Raw genomic sequence first — 25,513 nt, 5'->3', positions numbered from 1 at the left:
TGAATCAAATGAAACTTGGTTATATTGTTGGACAGCAGGTTAGGAAGACCCCATGCAACTCGGCTCATGCACCCCTGGGTGCATATATTGATTTTTCTTAGATTGCTGAAGTGAGCTGTCATCACTGAGAAAATAGTCAACACATTGATAGCATATTTACAGCAACATCATTAACATAAATTAAAAATAGGATAAGTCCCGAAAGAGAAGAATGGGGTATACCAGCAAATATATCAAGTTTTGACTATAAAGAGTCCCTATATATTACTTTTTGTTATATGTGACACAGATAGCTTCTAAACTATTGCAAAAGATTGCCAGATATACCATAAGTTTGTAATTTTAAAATGAGGTCATTATGTCATATTTTATCAAATGCGTTTGAAAGGTCACAAAACATCACACAACATGATTTTCCTTCGTCAATACTTTGAAAATACTATGATGTAAAACTTATACGGTGCCAATTTTGATACACCAGATGCGCATTTCGACAAATAACGTCTCTTCAGTGATGCTCAACCGAAATATTTGAAATCCGAAATAACGATAAACTTGCTAGAGCTATTTTAGGGGGAAAGTGGAGTCAAATTCGTCCAAGGATAAGAGTTATGCATGAGAGAGAAAATCCTTGATTTTGAAATTATTTTTAAGTTTTATCACAGCAATTTTAAACTCCGTGCAGTATCAATTCTCCGGGACTACTTTCCCCTACGAATAATGATGTTGGAGTTGTAGCGTAACGGAATATACTGAGCTGACCGGAGCTTGAATTGAATATACAACCATATTTTGAAGCTAATAACGAAGTACCTAGCTACTGGGCTGTACATAGAGACCCTCGGGGACTAACAGTCCAACAGCAGAGGCCTCGACCCAGGGGTCAAAATGTAAAACTTATACGGTACCAATTTTGATGCACCAGATGCGCATTTCGACAAATAATGTCTCTTCACCGAAATACATGTATTTGAAATCCGAAATAACGATAAACTTGCTAGAGCTATTTTAGCGAAAAACAGAGTGCCAAAAAGTGGAGTCAAATGATATGTTTCTAATATTTGATTAACAGTAGAATATCCTGGTAAGAATCCAGCTTGATATTGATAAAATAAATCACTAGTAATGAAAATAATTACATACATGTTTGAAGATGATTTGCGTGAAATGTGAAGATAACGAACAGTAATCAATCTCATAACTCCTATAAGCAATGCAAAATAGAGAGTTGGGCAAACACGGACCCCTGGATATACCCGAAGTGGGATCAGGTGCCTAGGAGGATTAAGCATCCCCTGTCGACCGGTCACACCCGCCGTGAGCCCTATATCTTGATCAGGTAAACGGAGTTATCCGTAGTTAAAATCAGTGTGCCAAGAACGGCCTAACAATCGGCATGAAACATGTCAGACAGCATTTGACCCAATGGTAGGTTGTATTGGCAAACTAGATCGTTATAACGACCATAGAATTTGCGAAATGCTGAGTTTAAACGAGACTGGGAACCCCTGCACCATCAACTTATTTGTCAGTAGCCTACTTTGATTTAAGAAGTGATAATATGCAGAACAAACTCTTGCGTATCAAATCAGTTGAGAGATGTAAACACCATATGCAGGTGATAATGGAATATTGCTACAATATGGAAAGTTTACGATGGACAAGTTGAAACCATCCCGTTTGTCATAAAGTTGAGTTGTTAGTTTGCCGTTAATATCTACTTTCAATAAAATATCTAAGTATGAAGCAGAAGTGGACGACTATGTGGTGTCTTTTATTTCAAGTTCACTGTGATATATTGAATCGACATATCAATGAAAATTATTATTGTTAATAGATAATAATCGTCGATTTATATCTAAATATCGAATTGAAGGCCACAGCAAGATATTTTTTCTTCTCACGTAGAAGTTTTTGAATAAATTCTGCTTCATAGCAATATAATAACAGGTCAGCTAACTAAGGAGCACAATATTTCAACAGACTGTTGTAAGACTTGATCATCAAATACCAACAAGATATTGTCAATGAGGAACTCCAGTATCCAGCATATTTTTTTAAATTTCAACTTCAGAGTACGTGTGCGTGGAATCAGAGTGGTGTTTAACAAAGTAATTTTTTGGATGACTGATCACTAGATAGGAATATTTACGTTGTCCATCTTTATTGAAGAAACGACTGTCTATGATGTCAAAAAGTCTAGCATGAATTCGGGTTTGGTGTGTTAAGTAAAGTGGTTCTTCCAAAGTGACGGCAATCAGCCACAATTATTGTTCCTCCGTTGCCATACACTGTCAGATTTTTTTGTGTTTTGTTTTTAAAAATGTTTATCTCGGTATTACTACCTCCTATCACATCACAGGAGAGTTTTGAAGATACAATGTTCAAGAGAGTTGTTGTTCCTGGACTTGTTTTGTTGTTAATGTAGCTCTCCGAGAGAAAAATTGGGATATACACTTGTACCAGAGTTTTATACTGGAATAGTCCTATCCCCAGATCTACAGTTGTGCAGCTAATCTGGTATCTAATATACTACAAAATCCACGTATAACGATGTACATTGTATATGTGTTTGCAGCTTGTTGTTAGCACCACGAAAGATAACTCTTACATGCTTAATACTGAATTTGCCGCCTAAATGTCATGTCCCTGTTTCGCCAGGTTTTCCGTGCGCTTCAGAAAACAACTGTCAGTCAAACAAAAGATAAGATAAAAACGACTTTTATTCCGACATTCCATAAATGCTTACAACTGCAGGTCTTTGCCAAACTCAGATCATAATCCACAGGGTAAGCACAAGGTAGATATTTTAAAATTATATAAATATTTTTGTTCAGTTGATGGGATGCATTGCAATCTAGTATCGGGACTTCATGCTGGAAAACGGTGATGGATTACAGAGTTTAAAGTGTCAAAGACAGTTTAAAGTGTCAATAGCTGATTAAGATAGCACTAATTGTAAATTGTCTTTTAATAATTGATGGATTTTAAGGTCTAGAAGAGAGGACACGGATTTAAAAAATGCTCACCAGACAAAAATGTTACAACATACTAGTGACGATGCGTTGTCTTGGTATTTATTTTTACATTGAGATGTGCTGTAATTTAATCTAGAATTTCTTAATTACATGTAATTGTATACTACTTTTCTATTGCACCATGGTTTCCCTTAAATACCTTTTCAATCCTCTTCGATTCACAAATTTTCTGAATAAGAGACTTGTTTGTAAGTGTTATAAAATAGATTTATTCGATGTGTTTCTCTTCAATAATGCTAGTCTTTGTTAGGTTTTACAGTAATCTGGTGTTAGAAATGGATTAGCATAGCGAAAAAAACAACTTGTGTCATATTTCTACTGCAATATACAATTAATATGCCAGTGTAACTAATTTTAAAAAAAAACTTGCATTGTTAAAAAATAGATAGATCGTCTATAAAAAGGTGTAAGAAAAGATACACAGAATGGTTTAGGTAAAGAATGTGGAAATATCAAGTCATTAAATAATTCAGTGTTGCATTGGGCAGTTGCCCCTTTATACACTTTGGTATAAGCACATAGGAATTCAAGGGGCCACTAATGTAGTGTATGATTATACTGACGTCATCTGATAATTCAGATAGCAAAGAGTACATTCATTGATTTTGGCTACATACATAGTGTTACAAGTAGTGTAAGTACTTGGTGGTAGCAATTGGTCATACTTAGACCGTTATTCAACTACTTATGCAAGACCTCCCAATCTTGTGAACAGATCAACAGATCAAGGATCCTATGGCAAAATTAGAACAGTTTTCTTCTGTTGATGTCTGCTGTTGAAACTTGTTATCCTGTTAAAATATTGCCTCAGGTGTTTTGAAAATAATGATTCACTTGAAAAGTTTTACAACAGTGTATTTCAGCACAGGTAAGCTTTTGGTCATGTATTGCCTTGCAATTTCCAGTGACAGACTTACTTCACTGTCTACATTGCGTTGCAGCAGTTCTAGATTGGGGTTTATGGGATAGTCAATTGTCCTGTCCTAGTGGATGTGCTTTTATTCACTTCAGATAGTTATAGAGAGTTAATATTGATGGAGACATTTTTCCAGATGAGTAATAATCAGACAACTGTGGATATATTGGAGATAGAATTGTATGGGTAGTCAATGAAGTGCCACAAATTGCGTGATTCTCCTTTCAGAGGATTTTTTTTTTCAAGTGTGTTGGTTTTTAAAAAGTCTTCTCAGCATGACAAGGTAAATTTTCTTTTCTTCATTTATATTGTTCAAGTGGCTTATACATTTCTTAAATGGAGTGAAATACTTCTATTTCATCTTTGTATATAGCACATAGTTTTCCAAAAAAATGTCTATTATCTTAGTTCCCAAAATTGCACAATGCTGCATTTTCCTTTTAAAATGGATGCAAAGTGATTTTTGGCAGATGAGTCATGAATCCATTGTCAGAAATACACTATATCATTTTTCTCAAAACTTCTTTGTTGTGAACAGCATATTTCATTTTCTGTGGAGTATTTCCCCAAAGTATGATTTCATTCATTCAGGATGTAAATTCAGAGTTTGATGAGGACATAAATTTTAATTCTACAGAAGGAAGTTGGTTGTGTGTTGTTCATTTAAAAAATCTGTATCAGTAATCAGTACATGCACTATGAATTCTTGTTGGTATGTATCAGTTTATTTCATAAATATATCATTTCATAAGTACATATGCATTTTTAATCTCCATTTGAAAAAAACAACCCCACATTGATTTTTATTGATGTATGTTGTGCGTCAGAAATATACAGATTATTGTTTTTTAGTGAAATTAATTTTAATATATTAAAATACTTATAGTCCAGAAGACAACATCTTATTTGTCATGCACATGAATATTAATGAATATACTAGTAATTAATGCCATAATAATATTGGACTTGCATTGGTGTGAGTTATTCTGTCGTGAATTTGTATTTTACCCTGGAGCTATGTGCATGAATTCTTTAAGGACATGGACAAGTATCTAAAAATACAATGATCCACAAGATCTTCACACACACAAAGATGTACCAGTTCTAAAGATGGTGTTTTGGAGGTCTATAGACATGGTTTGTGGATGACCCTCTCTTAATTAATGGCTTTAGAAATTACACAAAAAAGCACACAATTCTTCAAAAGGATTTACAGTATGTGAAAATGTATGTTATAAACAAGCTATCCATGGAATATTGCATCTACTCGGGGTTTGGTTGTACATATTGGGCATGCATTTTTGTACAAAACTAGAAGAGTTTTGTTTTTGCTTGTTTTAACCATCTGATGGCCCTAACAGTCAAACAATCATAGATCAAAGTTGACATTTATTGATCAAAGGACATTTTGTTTTAAATGTGTGGCATGGATGTTTTAAATCAATCCTTGTCTAATAAATAGGATTAGAATTTACCTAATGAGGATAAAATCAAAGGCAGAACAAATTGGTGATTGAGAAAGTATGTACATACATTTTATTTTATCAATCTGAGCCATGATGGATTTTAACACCTGCCCTTATGTGTATTCATGAAGCAGAATCTGCCCTGCTGAACTACTTTGGCCATTACACAATATAATGGCAGAGTATGTACAAATCTTGACAAGAAAACAAGCAAGGTGTTGAATTCTAGGTTGATCATTAAATAAATAGAAGGAATGTTGATTATAGGTGGGACTGCTGAATGGCTGTACAGGATAGAATCCTGTCTGGTATGGGAGAGAATTAGCAGGTCTTCTAAGTGATTGCTGAACAGAACTGCTGTTAAGTGTACTTTCTTGTTGTTCCTCTACAATGGTGTGTTGGGAATCCTAAATCTTGCCATTGCCTTAGATGTTGATGACTTGCCGCTAGTAGTATATCATTTTTATGAGGTATAATAGAGATTGAGGACAAGATTTAGGCATAATACACATGGTATGGACATGCCGGGGCTATTTATTTTCTGTTATGTTCAGAGAAGTAGTAAAATTATGTGGTAATTATGTGTGCTAATGATCCTACATAAGAAATATTGTTTTATGACTTTGTATAATCACAACTAGGCACTTCTAGTATTAAGTAAGAAGGCTTGATATATCAGCTATTACAAACATGTTGGAGGAAAAAGAGAGACCATGTTGGACATTTTAAGTCAATTGCAACTGTTTTATATTTGTAGGTAGATAATGCAAATTGTGAACAAAATGGAATCTAGCAGTGAAAACAACATGGAGGAAAAAGTAGCAGACAAGGAGAGGGCTATAGTCTGTGATGTGGACTTAAATGAAAATTTGTCTATACAAGGGGATGGAAATACTGTGACAGATGTCAATAAGAATATAGCAAAAAGTGAAAAACTGGAACTGCATGACAATTCTCAAATAAGCCATAATACCATTGAAGCAGATCTTAGTCCAACTACAGAAAACTGTGAACTTCATATTTCAGAAGGATCTGATACCGAAGGTGAAAGCCCAGAAGTATACAAAGATAACAGTAAATTTAATGGAGAAAACAACGGGGAAAACAATTGTAAGGCCTGTGATCAAAATAATTGTGAAACAGAGAAGGATGAAACAGATATGTCAGACACTAAAGACCCTACACCGGTGTCAGCAGGGACAACAACAGATGTGAAAGATAAAAACAGTGATAGTGCTGATTATTCAACAGATGAATCCTGTACAACAAGTGACTCGAATTCAGAGAAGACGACATCTGAAGAAATACAAGATAATGCAAACAAATCTGATGATTTGGAAATTCATAGTGAGAATAGTAAGAGTCAAAATGAAGATGACAACAATGTGCCAATATCTAATTTGACATCAGACAACAGGGATTTGACAGAAAAGTGTAAGAAATCATCAAGTGAGGCAACCACAAAAGATGATAGTAGCTCTGAAGAGACATTCACATCTGCAGAAAACTCCACAAAATGCAATGATGGAAATAGTTATCATCAGGACAGTGATATTGTGGACTCTAATGCTGCTAAACCTTGCAATGAAGAAAACATTGTTGATGAAAACTGTAATGAAGAGATCCAAGGAAATGATGATAACACCAATGACTCGGTAAATAACGATGACAAAGAATCAACAAAGTCTGAAATAGAAATGAATGATTCAGAAAAAAATTCCTCAGTCATTGAATATAGTGCATCAGAAAAGAAGGTAGAGGATGTAAAAGACACCCCCAAAGATTCCAATCCAGGAAATCAACCTGAAACAGAAAATGAAGTTGAACTATCAAAACTTAGTGAAAATGTTTCTGAAGAAAAACATGAAGATGACTGTAATGTTGATAGTACTGAAATAACACCATCATCTGAAACTGCCAGTGAAACCTCAAATTGTGCAGATAGCAGCAAGGATGGTATGGCTCAAACTGACTCTAAAGACAACCTTGAACACATAATTGATGGCACTGCAAGTGCACAAAGAGAACAAGAATCAATAACTGAAACCAAGAAGGAAATTGAAACTGAAGTAGACACAAATCTGTCTGAAAATGCCAGCAATGTTAACAGTCACAACAATATAGAAACTGTAGAGGGGGGTCAAGTACCAAGTAATGCTGTGCCCACCTCAGAAGTACAACAGGTAGATAAACAAGTGGAGACAGACATTTGTAATGACAAATGCCAAACAGTGGATACGACCTCTGAAACAATACCACTGGAAAAGTCAGACTTACAGAGTGATAGTGAGTGTGATAGAATAGAACATATTGCTGAAAACGATGAACTCGGTGCTATGCAGCCCCTAGATGGAACTGTTACGGAGGATATGAGAGAAAATGTTGATGGCATATGTGATGGAATACCAAAAGTAGAGAAGGGGGAAAATGACAATGATGAAGCAGTGCAAACAGAAGACAAAGAGATGGATACGTCATCTACACAAACAGTTCCAAGAGAATCCAAAGATCAGAGCAGTGAAACAAACACACAAAATGTAGGATCTGTGGAAACTCAAACACCTGACCAAATAGTCAAATGTGAGCACAAGAAGACAGGAACAGACACTGTAGAAGAGGCAAAAAAGACTGAGGTTTGTGACAAAGAGACGTCAGTCTCAACACTAGAAAGCACAGACAAATCTGTTCAAACAGAGTCAGAGACTAATGCAGGAGACTTGTCAAAATTGGAAGAAAGATTTGTAGAGGAAATTAAACAATCTATTGAGCCCGAAAATTTTGAGCAAGCCATTCAGACAGACAAGCAAGAAACCAGTTCTCTGATGACCCAAACAGAGAATCTAGATTCAAAGAAAGAGCAAGCAGTAAGTATATTTTCTGATATAAAATCATTGCTCACAAAGTTTCCTTAATGTCCACCCAGCTCTGGAATGTATGGTTTTACAGAAATTGTGTTTTAAGAGTTTGTGGAATACATGTTAATCAAGTTTGCTTGAGAATGAAAAGATGAGGTAGTATTATAAGGCAGTAAAAAGATCAACAACATGACCTGAATTATTTTCTGATGCCACCGAAGTCTCAGGTTTTTCACCTGCACATTATCAACCTTTTTTTTTTTTTTTTAGCTCACCTGAGCCAAAGGCTTGAGTAAGCTTTTCTGATCAAAATTTGTTTGTTGCTGTCAGTGGTATTGTTGTTGGCATTGTAGATTTTTCATAAATTTATCTTCTTCTTTGGATCATTTTCACAGAGTTCTCGAAAATTGTTAGACCTCAGGTCCTGGCAGGCTTTTCCTCATATAGGGACCATAAAAATCTTATTGGTGAGGGTACATCAGTCCATGATGTATTCTGGGAATTCTTATTTCATCATAATATATTTAGAGATACAGTGTGCGAAACAAGCTTTATAGTCCTTTAGACTTTCAGTCCATAGTCATTTTATTTCCTATAGACCACAACAAATCCCTATAGACCGAAATTTAACAAGCAATATTCATTGTTATTAAAAAATAAATAATAGACACAAATTCGGTTTGGTAATTTGTTCATAGTTTAATTATATTCTTTTTCAATTTCATGCATGTCAAGCTTTTCAATTAGAATTTTGTTTTCTTTTTCATTTTGTTCCCACTCAGTTTCACTGTCTGATTCTTCATCTAAGTCACTTTTACTATGTTTCGTTTTCTCATTATTTTCTGCGACTTTTGCCTTGCTGGAGCTTGTTGTACTGACTGCTTTCCGTTTGATTCCAGGGCGTGCACCTTCCACATATTTTTAAAACCGTTCAAAAAAGGACATTCCAAATTTGCACGAAAACGGCGTACATTGTAAATATCTAATTGACACCACCCCCCCCCCCCCCCCCCCTGTTGAAAATGGAACAATTTGATTCGAATGATTTGTAATTACATTGTGGAACATTTTATTACAGCTAAGGGGTGAACAGAAACATCAGCATACTACATATAAACTGGTCCCGCTTCTCATATATGTTAAATCATTCTCTCACCAGAGGGCGCGTTACGCAAGCTTCACATGTAGTGCGAGGAGCGCACAGAACTCTGGGTAGAGAATAATGTTAAATAAGCAGTGGGGAACCAGTTTTTTTTTACTCAGAATTCCTATAGACAAGTTGGTCTATAGCTATTTCGATTGTTATAGACCGACTCGATTTTCTAGACATTGTCTATCAGTCCATGGTTAATTTCGCACACTGGAGATAGTGTATCAAAGACTACTTCCAGTTTGCATTTTAAGCATGTCTAACTTGCCGATTAAATGGTTTAATAGCGTGCTCAAAAATGGAAGAACTATATACATGTATATTGGAAATAACGAGGCAATCATATGAAATAGAACAGCGACCCAAGTGTAGTTTTCAGTAGCAGTGTTACTGTAGAAAGGACCAGTCTTGGCTGAATTTTGAAAGAGGAGATGTATAATAACAATAAAGATAATACCATGATTATACGATTCAGCAATTTATTTAATATAATTCAAAACTGTGTGTAGGGGTTTTGTGTGTTCTGCTAGAAATGAATGGGTTGACTTGTACAAAAATTTTCTCCTGGTAGGACCAATTGTTCTGTTTGTTGGTAAAAGATTTCAAGAACTCTGATTTTAACCAAACTTGGCACAGAATATCCTTTGGTGAAGGTGATTGAAGTTTGTTCAAATGAAGGACCATCTCTCCTTTTGAGGAAAGATAATCAAGAAAAGGCAAAAATTGGTTTGGGGTCATTTAAAGATCTTCCCAAGAACCACTGGGCCAGAAAAGATGAAACTGATTCAGACATGTCCAAATCATGGCCCTCAGGGGTACAGGGTGGGGCTACAAAAGGGGATTAAAGTTTAACATGGGAATATAAAAAGGAAAAATCTTCTCAAAAACAGCAGAACCATGATTATAGTTATATTAGTATTCTATGCAACCATCATCAGGTAGTACACAAGAGGGTTAATCCTGTGAAGAACAGCAGGGCCTGTCAAGTTAGCACTGTGTCTCATGGACCTCTTATTTAATACTTGCATTATCTAAAAATGCTCTATTTATGTCATAATAACAATATCATCTTTCAACCTGAATTGTTTACTTTTAAATCTTCTTCAAAATGGGAACACTCGCCATTGTTGGAATATCATGATCTTCAAGGCCATAAAAAATGTTTGTTTGTTGCAGTATTTCAATATTGTAAGATATCAAATAGGAATGGCTTTTAAGTTTTTAAGAAAACTTTCCCACATGTCTTCATGCAAAAACTTCTTGCAAACAAACAAGGTATTTAACTTTCCTATAACTGTCAGAATGTGTCCTCTAAGAAATCAAAACAAGTTTAGAAATTTTTTTTTAAAGTACATTCTATGAAAAACAAAAATCTATGTCATTTCAAGGGACCATGAAAAGTTTTAAAGAGTTAAGACAAGATTGAAAGTTTAATAATTTCACCTTGCTCATGCACAATCTTCTTTCCATGCCTTTCAAAATCTGCCCCCTGCTTCTGTGCTTCTTTTGTAGGAGGTACAGTTGCATTTGATAGATCTTTGGAGTAAAATTTTCATCTTCATATTGTGAATGCACATTATTTCATGGTTTTTTGTTGTTGTTCTTAGAGATATTTATGTTTTGTTTAGAACACATTTTATTGATATATAATCAAAAGGATCATAAACATGTCTGACAACTTACTAGTTCTTCTCCTTGAATTTAAGTGATATTTCTTGTTTTTAATTCAAGCATGCTAGAGAGGTTTCCATATAATTAACCAGAAAATTGCAAGGAACATATGTCTGTCATATCTATCTCCAGCTTGATTTTAAAGAGACAGATAAACACTGGACAAAGTGATCCCTGTGTGTCTGGCATGCTCTGTAGGCAACACCCCCCCTTCCATCTCCCTCAAGCCTTCATGGTTTGCAATCATTAATTGACACCCACTTGGAGCATCTCAAGCAATATCATAAGTAAATGTGGCATTTTCAAAAAACTACCACTACCAAAGTTTTAATTGCTCAATTTTGCAGTTAAAACTAGCTATGTATGTAAATTATGCTGCTATGAGTTTCTTTAGCAATAAAATATGACTTAAAAATGACAGTTATTTAAAGGATTTTTAATTCCTCACTGAATGTAACATTGAACTGAATAGTTCTATTCTAAGGGTATAGTTGTAACTTGTAATAAAGTTTGTTTTGATTAAAAGAATAAAAAAAACATTTTTATTTCCTAGTCTAGAATTAATTACCATGACTCATGCAATGTGTACAAAGCACTAAGTGCTCTGACCTCCTGAGGAATAAAATCTAAGTGGTATGAATTTGTTCTTAAAATTCAATTTCTGAGTTTCTTGACATGAAACAGTGTGCTGAATGCCTCAGAAGTTGCATCCAGATAGATGAAGATAATGTCAGGTGGGGTGGAATATGTTCATTGTCAGACAATCCATACTCTACTGTCATGGAGGGAAAGTTTTTGTACTCTGATAAACTAGAGATACAAGCAAATTTCTGATTTTGAATCAATTTTTTCCCCTTTGTTAATTTGCCACTGAAGTAATAACATCGGTCAGACAGACGCACATATATGCTGTTACTAAGATGGAATTTACATCATTGATTCCTAAAGGGGAGACAATTCAGAAAAAGCAAATTTAAGGAGGTATGCTACACCAGAGAAATTTGATATGGATGAAAAGTGGAGAATATGTACAACAATATTTTGAAATTTCAAACTTACTTTATTTAATCAAAAAATGAAGTTTTTTTTAGTAGAAAGCAATCTGAAAAAAATGTAAAACCCTTGCTGGACTCGAACCCGCAATCTACAGTTCAGAATTCAACATGCTAACCTATTGAGCTACTCAGCTATAGGCGATGATTTTTGAAATGAATAGACAAATATTACTGATATATGTATTTTCATCCATGTTTTAAAAGGAAGTCATCCATTATGACGATGTAGAGTACCTCTGTAAGGTAGAATCATTTTAAAATAAGTTAATGGACCAGAAATTACAAAATTTTGATACAAGCATTCTCATGCACAGTGTATACTTGTCATTTTGAATTCAAGTATATTAAAACCATGGTCCTGTTGGCTGGGATGGGGTCTCTACTTTTTTGTTGAAGTATATTATCAGAAGTTTGTGAATATTTTTTTACATTCTCATGAAGTGTAGATTCAATGTTGTGAAGTTGTTTATGTATACAGCAATGGGCCTTGTGTGTCTACTGTCTACTTATTTACTGAAAAAATACATTTGAAAATAATGGGTTTTTTTTTTTGGTATTATATCCATTCATATTACTTTGCAAGCATCTCCATTTAGTATAGACATCAATTTTTTCAATCATGACCCCGGAAGCCAGGATAATGGCATTGTATTTAAGGAGTCCAAAGTTTATCAGTTTAATTTTCTTACAGTAAAAACAAAACCGTTCCATGTGAGTATTGTGATTCATGGGCTTCTTGTTCTCTGATGTAATCCTACGTTTGATGGTTTCAATTTTTACTTTATCTTGATTCTTACAAAGGATGCAATGGTGATTGGGATATGTCTGGTTGAGCTTCGTGACTCACTGTTGGTGTTTGCAGGGCTGGATTGAAGTCTTTTTATTTGTTACTCCAATGAAATCTTTTGTTGTTCTAGAAAGTATATGTGGGTGTCCACTTTGCAGGTACATAATGTAGCAGTTTAGGTTTCAAAATAACTTAACACAAAGTACACACAAACAAAAGGTAAGATGACATTTAAAGATGTCAGAGTTTATGAGTACTCCATGATACTAGGGAGAACTTGAGTGAGCAATCACAACATAGATGTAATCTACACAGCATACAGTCAGTTCCAATGCATAGTGAATCAGAGGACCCACAATGGAGGGTAGCAGAAAGCATGGAAAGGAGACATATTGGAAGGTAAAATAAATCTCGAGTTTTTGGTTTTTCCAAGTGATTGACCCAAGGCATGCAATGTTTGATAGACGATATCTCGATGAATCACAATCTCTCTCAAAATACTGGGAACAGATTGAGACAGTAAAATTTGTTACACTACTTGAGGCATGGACACAGATGTGTTGGATTAAAAAAACGTTTGTTTTTGTTTTTTAACTTGAGGGACAATAAACAAACACCTTTATTCAACAAGGTTCCAATATCTAGGCCACACTATTATGATAAATTGTGACTAAAAATAAGTTTCATCTTCAAAGTATAAGTAATTGGACTTGTCACTTCTTTGAAAGAATATTTCATTTTTCGGTCACTCTTAAATAGGGTACTAAAGAATTAACCCAAAGGGTGTGGATCAAAGCTAATTCAGTTGATGTTACAAAGGATCAGAGTATTGTTAAGGTGTATAAAGGTTTGTGATGCTATATGGTACTTGGCAATTAGTCTGACATTTATCCACTTTTGAAAGAAAAACTAATACAACAATTGAGTTTCCAGGAAAAAAAAGAGACATTTTATAGTTGCCTAGAAACATGATTGAATTTCCTATGAATTTCTAAATCGGGACTTATTGGATCAGGAAATCAAACTTCAACAGATCGTGGAAATCTTAATAAAATGACCAAAATCTGATATTGTTTAAACAATTCCCATTAATCTAGAATTTTAGATACTTAATGTCAAATTGAAATGCAAATTTAAGCATACAAATTGGAGAATATGAAAATTGTGACCCAAAAATCTTCGTAGCAGACACACTGTCACCACCTGCTAATTCATTTCTCCATTAACAACGGCTCCTACACAAGAATATACAGGTAGCATCCAGGTAATAAGTGGTGCAGACCGTTCAGTGATCACTCTCAGCACATCCAGCTTGTCCTGACATGTATATGTTTCTTTTGTTGATTGGGGACATCTCGGATACAGGCAAGTCATCATGAGGATGGGAAGTGAAACGTACACATTCTGACGTCCAGACGGAAATATTTGAGTTTGTGTTAGGAAACCACTTGACCACCCCGCTAATCCACTAATAAGTGATGGTCAGATGCCACACATGACTGCTGAGGCAGTTAATGTGTTGGTCATCCATGACATATAAAGGATAAGGCTTCACATGGTCAATGCTTTTATGAGACAAAATTGATGTAATGCGTAGAAGACAATGTGTGGTAAATGGATGAGTGTTCTCCCTGTGAGAGTAAATGACAAGTCACTTAAAATCATACTATTGAAAGCATCATATTTGGGTATTCAGAAATTTGATTTGAATCTCTTCTCTTGGATGGCAGTCTGTTTCCTTTTCATTCAAATGCCAGCTCCTTGTCCTCAGAGTGCCACAATTAGTCACAAGGTACTTAGATAAATTGTGTAATTTTTTGATGGAGATACTTCAATAGAAACTTGAGGTTGTCTGGTCTCATCTTATCACTCTCTGAGTCTGATAAGGCAATACTCATTATGCTGTGACAAGGACATTTCTGTTTTTACACTGGGTTCTGAACACCAATTTAAAGTCTGACTAACAGGTTTCCTTGAAATGAATTTAATCTGATTGACTTGAAAAATTAGTCTGCACATTTTTAAGGTGAGATTTTAATCTCTCTCTCCTTCCTTTCTGAGTCTCTCTCTTCCATCTATGGACAGGGCCTCCATGGCCAAGTGGTTAGAGCATCGCATTCAAAATCACACGGCCTCTCACCTCTGTCGGCGCGGGTTCGAATCCCGTTTGCGCCGGTAAGTGAGAAAGTTTCCCAGTTTACTTTCAGAAGGTCGGTGGAGACCCAGGTACTCTGTATCTGGGTTCTCTCTTCCACCAATAAAAACTGGGCGCCACCAGATAACTGAAAAATTGTTGAGTGTGGCGGAAAGCACCAATCAATCAATCCCTTTATGGACCTTTGTAAATAAGCGTTTGGTAAGATATCAGCACATAGAGATGTACTTGTCACCATTGTAGCAAAAGTACGAAATTAAAACCTGAAACAGTATGAAAAATTATTGTGCATGATTTTGTCCTTTTGACCCAAAACAAATCTTCTCAGTTCACCTGTCACCTCTGTAGCAAGTATGAGACAGAAACCTGAAACAATATATATATGCTTCAAATGTTGCCCACAACATTTTTCCCAACATACACACACAGGGGGCAAGGTACTATATACCAAGCAACTTTGTCATGAGGGTAACGCAATGAGAGGTCACAATTGGGAGTCTTTTCAAAGGGCTTATAAATTTTCCTGGAGAAGCACTAAATCATTATGCCCGACTCTTATTGACTATAATAAAAGGAAAGAAAAATAAACTGATGTAATCATTGCTCTGGGGGTAGAGTCATTGAGGGCAAACTATCTATAATCTAATTACACAGATGAATATATAATAGATACAGAGATGTTTATTACAGGACAGTAGAAAACATGTGGTGAAAAATACATGACTTTGTAAACATCTTTCTTAGATTCAAATTCTTTGATGAAAAAACCACAAAGTTTTTCAAACACTGTGGTGTTTTTCAATTCCATAAAGAACCATCCTGAATAAACATTATGGTGATCAGGACATTAATTTTGATGACTTCAGAATTTCCTTTTTGACCCTGGTTCTTTGTGTGAAATACAAGCAGTTAGTGGTCAGAATCGACGAGTGGGAATAAAGGCTACTTATTAGGAAGTATTTACTCAGCGCTTTATACTAAACACCGCAGTTCTCTTAAACCAATACCGCTATGTGTAGAGGTTACTCAAACATTATACCGACTCGGTTCAATTATCGATAGACTTGTGTGTAGCCTGCATAGGATTAGACTCTTTTTTTACCTGGTCTGGAAGGGTAATATTATGCTTTGGTAGGTGAGAGATTGTTACCGGTAGTATGTGTGTGAAGATTACAGTGACAAGGACACTATAATCTGTGGGATTTTTAATATTTGCCGATATTACCCATTAACCATGATGATAGAAATGTTATTTTATGAGGATTGTTATGCCTGATAATACACGAATTTCAAAATCAAATATGGATATTAATGAGAATAAGGTAAGCGGATATGGTTTATGAGGCAGAAATAATTATTCTGTTTGCTTGCTGCATAGAGAAGTAAATGAATATTTTTTTCTAATCAATCTATTGATATAGCAGTGAAATTCTGATTGAAGCAAGATCAGGAAATGGCTTGATCAATGTTTCTGCTTGTTTCATTTACATATTGATCAAATGTTTCAACCATTGCCTTCTGGCAATGATAAGTAGATTCACCAAATATTTTGTTCATATTTGTATTGTTAAAGCAAGCATTCACAGGTTACCACAATGTGTAATTGTACAGGTAAATTGATTGAGGATCGAAAAGGTCATTTTATGTTTTTTATCTACACTAGGGCCAGAAGGAAATAATTCCACATGGCAATCATAAAGGAAAATTCCTAGATATGAAAGTATTTAAAAAATTATATGCATTCACAGTACAGAAAGGTATTTTAATACAGTGGTACTGCATTACCTTATTAAGGAAAAGCTTCATACATTGAAGTTTCATGTCTGTCTTGACTATAATTTTGTGTGGATGATGATAAAGATTTGAACTTTCCAAAGGAGTAGGTACAGTTTCTAAAGTCATTTGGCCCAAAATATCGATGATTTCACTTGGAGCTTAAACCCTGACATTGAAATAAGGAATAGATTAGCAAACCCAAAATCCGCTCAGTTTGATCAGCAAAATGATTTGTGTCATATGACGAGAGCTAGAAGTTGGCATAAAATTGCAGAAATGCCATTTTCAATGAAAATAGCCACAAATTCAGGGGGTTTTCCTTTCAGAAAACATACAGCGCATGCGTCGAGCAAATTCATATTCAAGTATGTTTTTCATCTTAAAATAATACACAATATATATCATTTTCATTTTGCTCGACAAATGCGCACATCTTTTCCTGAGCAATAATCTGTATGATATTTGGCAGTTTTCAGGCTTATTTTGAAAAAAAGGCGGGAAATGTCTTATTCATGATGTCATAATGCCATCCAATTAAGAATACCATAATGATTTTTTTGACATAGTATACCTGGCATATATTTTACTTTCTTAAAACGCTGATTAAGGTTAATTCCAGACACATTTTATAGAGAGAAATTTTTTGGGCCTTTTCATGTATACAATCGTACCTTGTTCTTTACAATATTCAGTCATGGATAATTCAAGATGAACTGTTAATCATCATGTATGAATTAGCTGATCTTTGATAAATCGAGTTATTTCCCCTGGCAAGTAGCAATTTCATTCATCTTTTTGTCCCATTAAGGGATCAATTTGAATCATTAGGCAGTCAAGGAGGTCACGTCTTCTCTTTGAGCTGAATAGGGTGTACTCGGTAATGGTCCAATTTCTTTTGGTCTGTGGTAGCTCCAGAGGCCCAGACAAAAGGAAGTCCACTCCAAACAGGGTCACCATGTTACTGCTAATAGTGCAGGAACTCCTGTAAGCTGACTGGAGCAATCTGATGTTTAAACAGCCTCTTAATCAAACAGTTGCTTTGTTAAGAGGCTTTGTCAATTCAGTTGTGAAAATTCAAGTAGTATAGAGAAAAGCGCGTATTAGGAAGAAAAACATACCATGAGAAAATTTGTTGAATTTGGAAAGGTTTTAAGAGATCTTGTAAGGACTGTAACACATGTATGTCTAAAGCTTTGTCATCTAATCCATGTACAACTGGGAAAATTGCATTTGTTGTAACATAAGTAGGTAAATATTCAAAGGACACAAATTGAATGAACTTGAAATTTCTCAGAAAGAGAACCAAAAACTTTACATTCCTGTGCAAATAAACACTGAAATATGCATGTAAAATATTTGGATACAAAGTTTTCTTTAAAAACTGAATCATTGAATCATGGAGAGCATATGTGACAGTGTTCATTGTTGACTGTTAAATATTAATTTTTTGTTTGAAAAGTGGTCTGAAATTTAGTAGTACAGTACTTGAAGGTCCATGACCACAGACCTGTCTCATGCTTGATGAGAAACAATAGGTCTTTGACCTTGGTCCATGTTCATGAGATGTGAGTAGTTGTTTCTATCAGGGTCCTTCTGTCAAGTCAGAGAAGATAATTATGATTTAGCAAGCCCAGCATGCAACTTTCCAGTTTACTATCTGATTGATGGCTGTTGTTGCCAGGCTATACTCCTCCTCCTCCCTGTTTTCAGCTTCATCAAACATTAGTGTTTATAAAGCAATTTTCGTCACAGTAGTCAAATAGCCCATGGGTGTGGACATCTCTAGTCCTTACCCTCTGTGCCTCCAGGTGACACAAGACTTGGATGTCCATGGAGTGTCCTTTGTTAGCTACATGTGGACACTCATTCATGAGTATTCAACTTGCTTTATCTGTGAAATATACCTGGTACCAAAGAATCTGTGTTCTTAAAATATACCATCAGTGTGTGATGCTCCAAGTGTGCTCCTCTTGCCTAAAAATGAATAGACAATGAAAAGTGTCCATTTTCTCTAGTACCAGAAATTATGGCGGTCCTGGGACAGAGGATGGTCAGAGAGAGATCTTCTATCATTTGAGCTGACAAGTTGGTTCTTTTTATGTGTCCAAGTGTAGTGACCCCACACGACCCCGCAAGGAACTAGAGCGAGGGTGATCAGTAACTTATTAATGAGCATAATTGATGTACCTTGTGATAAATAATACTGGATAAGGTGACCTTACATTGGTTTGGTGAGTAATTGGGGAAATGGAGGATAGTTTATTAGAGGCACAGATAAGGAAGAATACTTTGTTTCTGAATTCATACACAGTGTACAACAATTCTTTTTGTGAATTAATGACCAACATGTTTAGTTTCAAGTGTATTATGTTTGCAGAAAATCTTGCTCCTGATATCTACATAAAATTCATTGACATTTACATAGAACTCATCAGATGGGTCAAGTTCGATTATATCAGTCTAGGCCATTTTGTTTGGAATATCAGGTCTTATGCAAATAAATTATTTCCTTGAACATGCATGAATCCCTGTGAGGAAATTACATGTTATGAAATAGTGAACCCCAATCTTAAAGTTCATACATGGTCTGGCAGTTATGTTTGGTTATAAATTTAAATCCACTTAACTTCCCCAAGCTTAATCAAAAGAAGACTGGAATTTGTCCAATTTCTGTAGGTCTAATTTCTGTTACCCTTGTAGATTACATAGCAGTTTGAAGTCCTTAATCTTCTGAATTTCTTATTGTAGATTTTGTTTGCTTTTCATCAATACATTTGAACTAGATGACTGTTTAAATCTATTTTTGGATATCATAAAATTGGAGGTATATCTACATTCTTATATATGCCATGACTGGAAGGGTAAGATCAGGATTCTTATCATTAAACAATTAATATTTGAAATTTAATTAACCTTTTCGTAAATAAACATGTTAAATGATGTCAAATATTTTCAAAATCGTTGTATGACTAGGTGATACAAATCAATAACAAGGATGGCAGTCTCTCCCATCAGCCCATTCAAAGCTTAATTAATGCAAAATGCTCAAACAATTTTTGAAGAATACTAATTGCAGATGAAATCTATTCATGCATGTGTTACACTTTCATCCTGAATGAAATATTTATGAAGTAACTTTTGATGTTGGTAGCACAATGTAATGAAAATGGCTACAATGTAATAAAGATTGTTTTAAACAGAGCCGCTGTACATCACACGAGATCAATATAGAAATGCGTAATGACATAAACAGTTACATTATATTGGAAGATATGCTGATGGTCTCCCCTGAATATTGATTGGACAAGTTTCTTATCATGAATAATGCATCACAACAGGTGCTTTATTTGCAAGATGAAAAATCTTCATTCCAGGGGTAGGTCACGATTTCCTGACACCCGCTTTAGTGCTTTCTAACTCACTGGTTTATCTTTATGGCTACAGATTGTTTGTTAAAGGAAGATGAAATATCCAGCATGTATATCACGCATTTCGTAGGGTAGTCGTGTCAGAGTTGTAATTTGATTCCAGGGACCAAGTAAAGCAATGTAATACAATATTACTGAGTGCATGCAAGGAGGAATCGTTGCTTTTGATGGAGTTTGAATGTTCAATAAGTTATTAATTGTCCTATCTTTTACTTTAATATTGCCACTAAAGCAAGTTACCATAACAACCCTTTCCCAGGTAGAAAATTGTTTTTATGTGTCGAGTGGCATGGTATAACAATGAAAATTCAGGCCATACACCGTGACATGTTAGTTTCCTTATCGTATGCAGTACTTGGTATTAATTTATTTATCACTGATGTGTACTGTTAGATTGACATCATCATTGGGTTTATTAATAATAGAGGTACTTTATGTTCTGACTAAATTGCACCTGTAAAGTACAAATCTAATTAATTTGCGTCCCTCTCAATTCAGAATTTTATGCACTTCTACTTTCATTTCATGTACTTATGAAATATTTAAAAGAAAGTCAGTGGGTGGAAAATGGTGTGCTGTTTTTTAACAGAAAAAATTACCTTCTCAGTTACACATGCAGAGCTCTCAAGACCTGGGTAGAAAACTGATCAATTGCGAGATGCATAGGCAATGTGTCTACCATGATATCATTGCTCTACCGCTGTTTTAGTAGGGTCTTAAACATTGTTCTATGTTTCTTATTTTATTTTTTCTTCAGGTAAATTAAAGGTTTTTATGGACATCATCTGGTTCTGATCAAATTTCACATTAGCATAAGAAATTGGGAGACTTGACTGTCAATTGTCTGGTCCCGAACATCAAGGAAACATAGGAACTACATGATAATATCTATAACATTCAATTTCATGGTCCAACAGATTGTGACCCTGTTTTCGACATTGACATTACATAGCAGTTTCCTTTGTTTATTTTTGTAGGAACTAGAGGGAAAGTTAACCTTGTCCAGATTGATTTTTCAATATCTCTGGCTTTTTACTGTGAAAGAGTCCATGTTGCAGGGTTATAATGGATTTTGTGCATCCCTGTGTATATGAAATAATCTGTCAGCTTTTTTTCCCCACTCAAAATTACATGATTTTTAATCTAGGGGATTTTTTTATTGATTCTTCATAACATGTTGGTGAGTGTTTATGATACGATCTCTCATAAAATGATGTTTCAATGAATGGGCCTATGATTTCACTAATTCTGTTATTCTTTTCTATTTCCAGCTTGAAGAGGAAACAGATATGCTGAAGGATCAGTTGTCTGAGGCCAAGAAAATGATCCAGTGTCTACAAGCTGAGTTAGCCAAAACTAAAGCTCACAGCAACTATGCAGTGACTACTCTTCAGTGCCAACTAAAGAAAAGTCAGGAAATGCAACGGGCCCAGAGGTGTCAGTCAGACAGACAAATGGGTGAGGTGCTAGCACATCTGCTCTTCCTGGAAGGGCAAGTAAAGAAAGACAAAACTCACATTAAACATATCTTAAGACAAAAAGATGACATCATTCAAAAACAGCAATGTGACATTGAGGATTTAAAGAATACAAACCAAAGATTGATAGAGGCTGTAAGGGAGCACTATGCGAGGAAAGGCAAAAATGGATTGTCAAAGGATCACTGTGAAAGCATTCAAGGTGCTGAAGCTGAGGTACCTTGCAGTCCAAAAGTGAAAGAAAAAGTGAAAAACAGGGGTGCTTTTGGTTCAATGAAAGATATTTTGTGGAAACATCGAAGCAGTATGGATCTCTCGGAGGCAGGCATGGAAATTCAAGGAAATCTCAAGAAAGATCGACAGTACAGCAGTCAGGAAAATCTGTTTTCTTTGGGTAGGAAGAACAAGGAAGCTAGAGAGAACAGAGACAAAAAGTGCAAAAGCATTGCTGGCTACCCCGATCATTCTTTGGACTACCTCATTCCTGAGGAATCCGAGCTTCGAGATATCTCATTACATGGAAGTGATTCATCAATAACAAAGAGTCAGAGAAGTGGTCGAAATGTCAGCTGGGGCAGTGATAGTAGTGATGTGAATATTTCTCATGAAAACAGTGGCCATCTCATGGTAACATCACCAAGTCAAATGATGTCAGCTGGTTCTATGCCCACACTAACTAAAAATTCAAATTTGGATTTAGTGACGAAAGAGCGGCCACATTCTATTTCCAGCATCGAAAGCTTGTCTCGTGAGAACTGTTCCTCGATCCCCGGTACACCAAAAATGGAAGAGAAAGTTTCCCACCAAGTGTCACCAGAGTCATCCAATCCATTCAAAAATCTCAAAACTATCTTGAAACGCAAAGGAAGTAAAATGAAAAACAAGAAACGAACCGTTTCTCTGTCTCACAGTGCCAATCCTGAGTATGAAGAAGCTATGAAAAAACATTTTGAAAAGTATGAAATGTCATAAATTCATTTTGTATGGGAACTTGTACAGCATCATTATACATCTGACACTGTTCTGCTCCTTGCACTTCAGAATTCTAGTCTTGCTACCTGAAAAGGTTGTGGAGTATTGTGTATTGGATTACTAGAATAAGTGATTTTTAACAATCTATCCTATTTACCAAGCAGTTATTTTTCCACAAGATGTGCATCAGTTATTATAAAGAGCTTCTTTTTTTTAAGAAAAAAAAAAAAAAGACTAACACCTGAAACTACCATGCATAAACCTAATAACTACTTATTCAACTGATGGCAATGAGTATGCATTAACTTGTACAAGTTTTTTTATGTGGCTTAAATTATTGTTTCAAAACTTCTGTATCAAAGCAGATTTTAAATTCTTTATTTTATTCTTCCTACAAGTACAATATTATACCCTTATATGCAAATTGTATAGGCAATTCTTTTCTGAATTCATGCATGTTTTTACTATACTGAAATTATGTAAAAGTGCTACTGGGCATTTTGCTTTCTGATAATTTGTTGTCACTTCAGAAGTGTTCAGAATGATGTATAAAATGTATACTTGAGTGATAATTCAGTTGGTTTGTTCCATCAAATTCAAGTAAAATAATTGGATAGAGACCATGGCATGAAGTCATTTGTGTGTTCTTGATGTATACATAAACATTTCAGACTATATATGTTTATCCTTGTATAGGCTTTGATGTTATTTTAATGTCAGTTAAGGGCTAGAAAGCATATTTAAACTCTTTCAGCCTGTTAATCCTCCCTGCACATTGAACATTTTAAAATGAAGATATCACTGTTAATGACAATTTAAAGCCATTTTAAACTTCTTAATATAATGAATAGTTTTTGTGAAATTTATATATTTCTTTAAATAAATTAAATTGTTTCCATTTTGAAGTATTGTATGGTGAAACATAATTATTCACTTTAATGTATATATTTTTAAAAAAAATTAAATTTTTATTCATAGAGGCGTAGAAGAGGAAAATCAATCTTTAATCTAATTTCCAATTTCCTGTCGGACATAAAGATCCAAACATTTTCCTTAGTTACAAAATGAAATGACCCTAGTGACCTCCCCTTCTGACCCCCCCCCCCCCCCCCCCCCCCCCCCAATGATACTCCTGATATACTGCCATTATGATGAAAACTTAGATGATATATTTAAACAATATTCGTTGGTGATAAATTAATGAGACCCATGTTAAAATAAACATACAATACACAGTGAAATAAGTCTGTTTTCGTGTTTGCATGCTTTTATAAGACACCATATACATTCAAAAATATGTTACAAGACCGTGGTATTTAGGTGAAGGCATTTTTTTTGTACAAGTTTATAATTCTGACCTGAATCTAGATTAAGGTGCTAGTGTTTGACATTTTTGTGGAAGAATCAGATTTTCATTTTTCTACAATGGAGAACGTCAAAAATTTTGATGATTGTTTTTGTGCTGTTTTTCTCTTTTGTTTGAGCTTATTAGTGCCTAAACATTGTTTTGCTGTGAAATGTTTTGTACAGTTATATGCATAATGAACTCATGCATACATAAACCAGATCTTCTCTCTTCAACAATTGTCTTTTGTTTTTCGTTTATTCATTAAACTGTGCTGCTTAATTCAAGTGTGATTCATAAAACTACTTGATATGCAGACTTTTAAGGTGGCTCCAAAACTGAGAGAAGTTCACAAATGAAATGCATTTTTTATACCTTTGAAAGTGACTTAAATTTTACAAATGTTTGTGGGATTTGAACCTACAAATGATAAGTCTACCACTGACCTTAGGCATAACTAAAAATATATCTTTGGCTGCAATAAATGAGTCATATGGTGTGGAAGTACTTAAATATTGAGCCATGGATAATTATGTTAAATAGGGAGTATTTCCTACTCTTGAATATTCCCATACACACTAAAGTCATTGAGAAGTTTCAAGTACAATTGTAACTCCCTCAATAATTTGCATCCCTCCTATCTATAAGTACTTTTATAGCAGTAACATGGTATACATTCAATAGGTATTGCAGTGAATTACATTCCAAAGATGGTGCAGTTTAACATGCATTAGGTAGTGCAACTGGTAGCATTTTAAAGTGTATTGCAGTACCTCCAATTATTTAACAAACATTAGGTATAATTGCAGTTGGTTGCGTTTATCAAATATATCAACAGTCTACAACTTCTGTTTTGGTCATTATAATTGAGCTACACAAGATGGTTTTTGAGACTATGCCAAGTCAAAATTAGTACATAGTTAAATCTTCATGTCAGGTACTTGGGCTATAAGGCTTTCAATTATTCAAAAATTTGTAAGGTTCAACATGGCTACAATTTGACCCAGCATTTGTTACACATGCGCACTTCTTCATTGTGATTTTTTGAGATTTGGTCAAGAAGTATGTATCAAACAATACAAGTTATCATTTAAAAAGTATATAATTATAATCGTATAAAAGATTCTTACATGTAGAACTCTTTGCCACAAACTTTAATAAACGAAAGTAGCAGCGTCACTTTGCCTTGTGCACTTTAAAAATATCCGACTGTTATCTGTACCACAGGAGTCAAATCTGTAAACATTCTATAAGGATTTCAGAATGCAGACTTCTTTAACCATTGAGAAATGCTGGAAATCATTCTAAGTGACTCCCTCTTCCTCTATACATGTACAAAGTCTTCACATTTTTCTTGTTTTTATTAATGGTTAAAACATTGCATTAATTTAGACTCTTGAACAGAAAAATTCTTCAAATTT

At 34.8% G+C, this 25,513-nt stretch overlaps 1 protein-coding gene across 7 annotated transcripts; it reads left to right on the top strand.

Moving 5' to 3' along the window:
• Positions 1 to 2,374: 2,374 nt before the first annotated feature.
• LOC125679590 (dentin sialophosphoprotein-like) lies at positions 2,375 to 24,328 on the top strand. 7 transcript variants are annotated; one of them, XM_056154623.1, is made up of 3 exons: positions 2,375 to 2,520; positions 6,178 to 8,284; positions 21,569 to 24,328. In XM_056154623.1, exons 2-3 carry the CDS (start codon positions 6,185 to 6,187, stop codon positions 22,745 to 22,747), a joined length of 3,279 nt encoding a protein of 1,092 aa, XP_056010598.1. In that variant the 5' UTR covers positions 2,375 to 2,520; positions 6,178 to 6,184; the 3' UTR covers positions 22,748 to 24,328. The 7 variants fall into 7 exon arrangements, with proteins under 7 accessions (XP_056010598.1, XP_048774855.1, XP_056010597.1 ...); XM_048918898.2 differs by lacking the exon at positions 2,375 to 2,520 and adding an exon at positions 2,610 to 2,800; XM_056154622.1 differs by lacking the exon at positions 2,375 to 2,520 and adding an exon at positions 2,627 to 2,789.
• Positions 24,329 to 25,513: the final 1,185 nt, after the last annotated feature.

This window comes from Ostrea edulis, chromosome 2 (genome assembly GCF_947568905.1).
Source record: "Ostrea edulis chromosome 2, xbOstEdul1.1, whole genome shotgun sequence".
In the NCBI taxonomy this organism is placed as follows: Eukaryota; Metazoa; Mollusca; class Bivalvia; order Ostreida; family Ostreidae; genus Ostrea; species Ostrea edulis.
Note: the sequence above shows the minus strand (reverse complement) of the source record. Positions and strands in the feature narration are given on the sequence as shown.

Excerpts from the sequence above, each read along its gene's own strand:
- LOC125679590 (XM_056154623.1), top strand. The coding sequence starts at position 6,185 with ATGCAAATTGTGAACAAAATGGAATCTAGCAGTGAAAACAACATGGAG. Across the intron at positions 8,285-21,568 it reads ATTCAAAGAAAGAGCAAGCA|CTTGAAGAGGAAACAGATAT; the intron begins GTAAGTATATTT and ends TTCTATTTCCAG.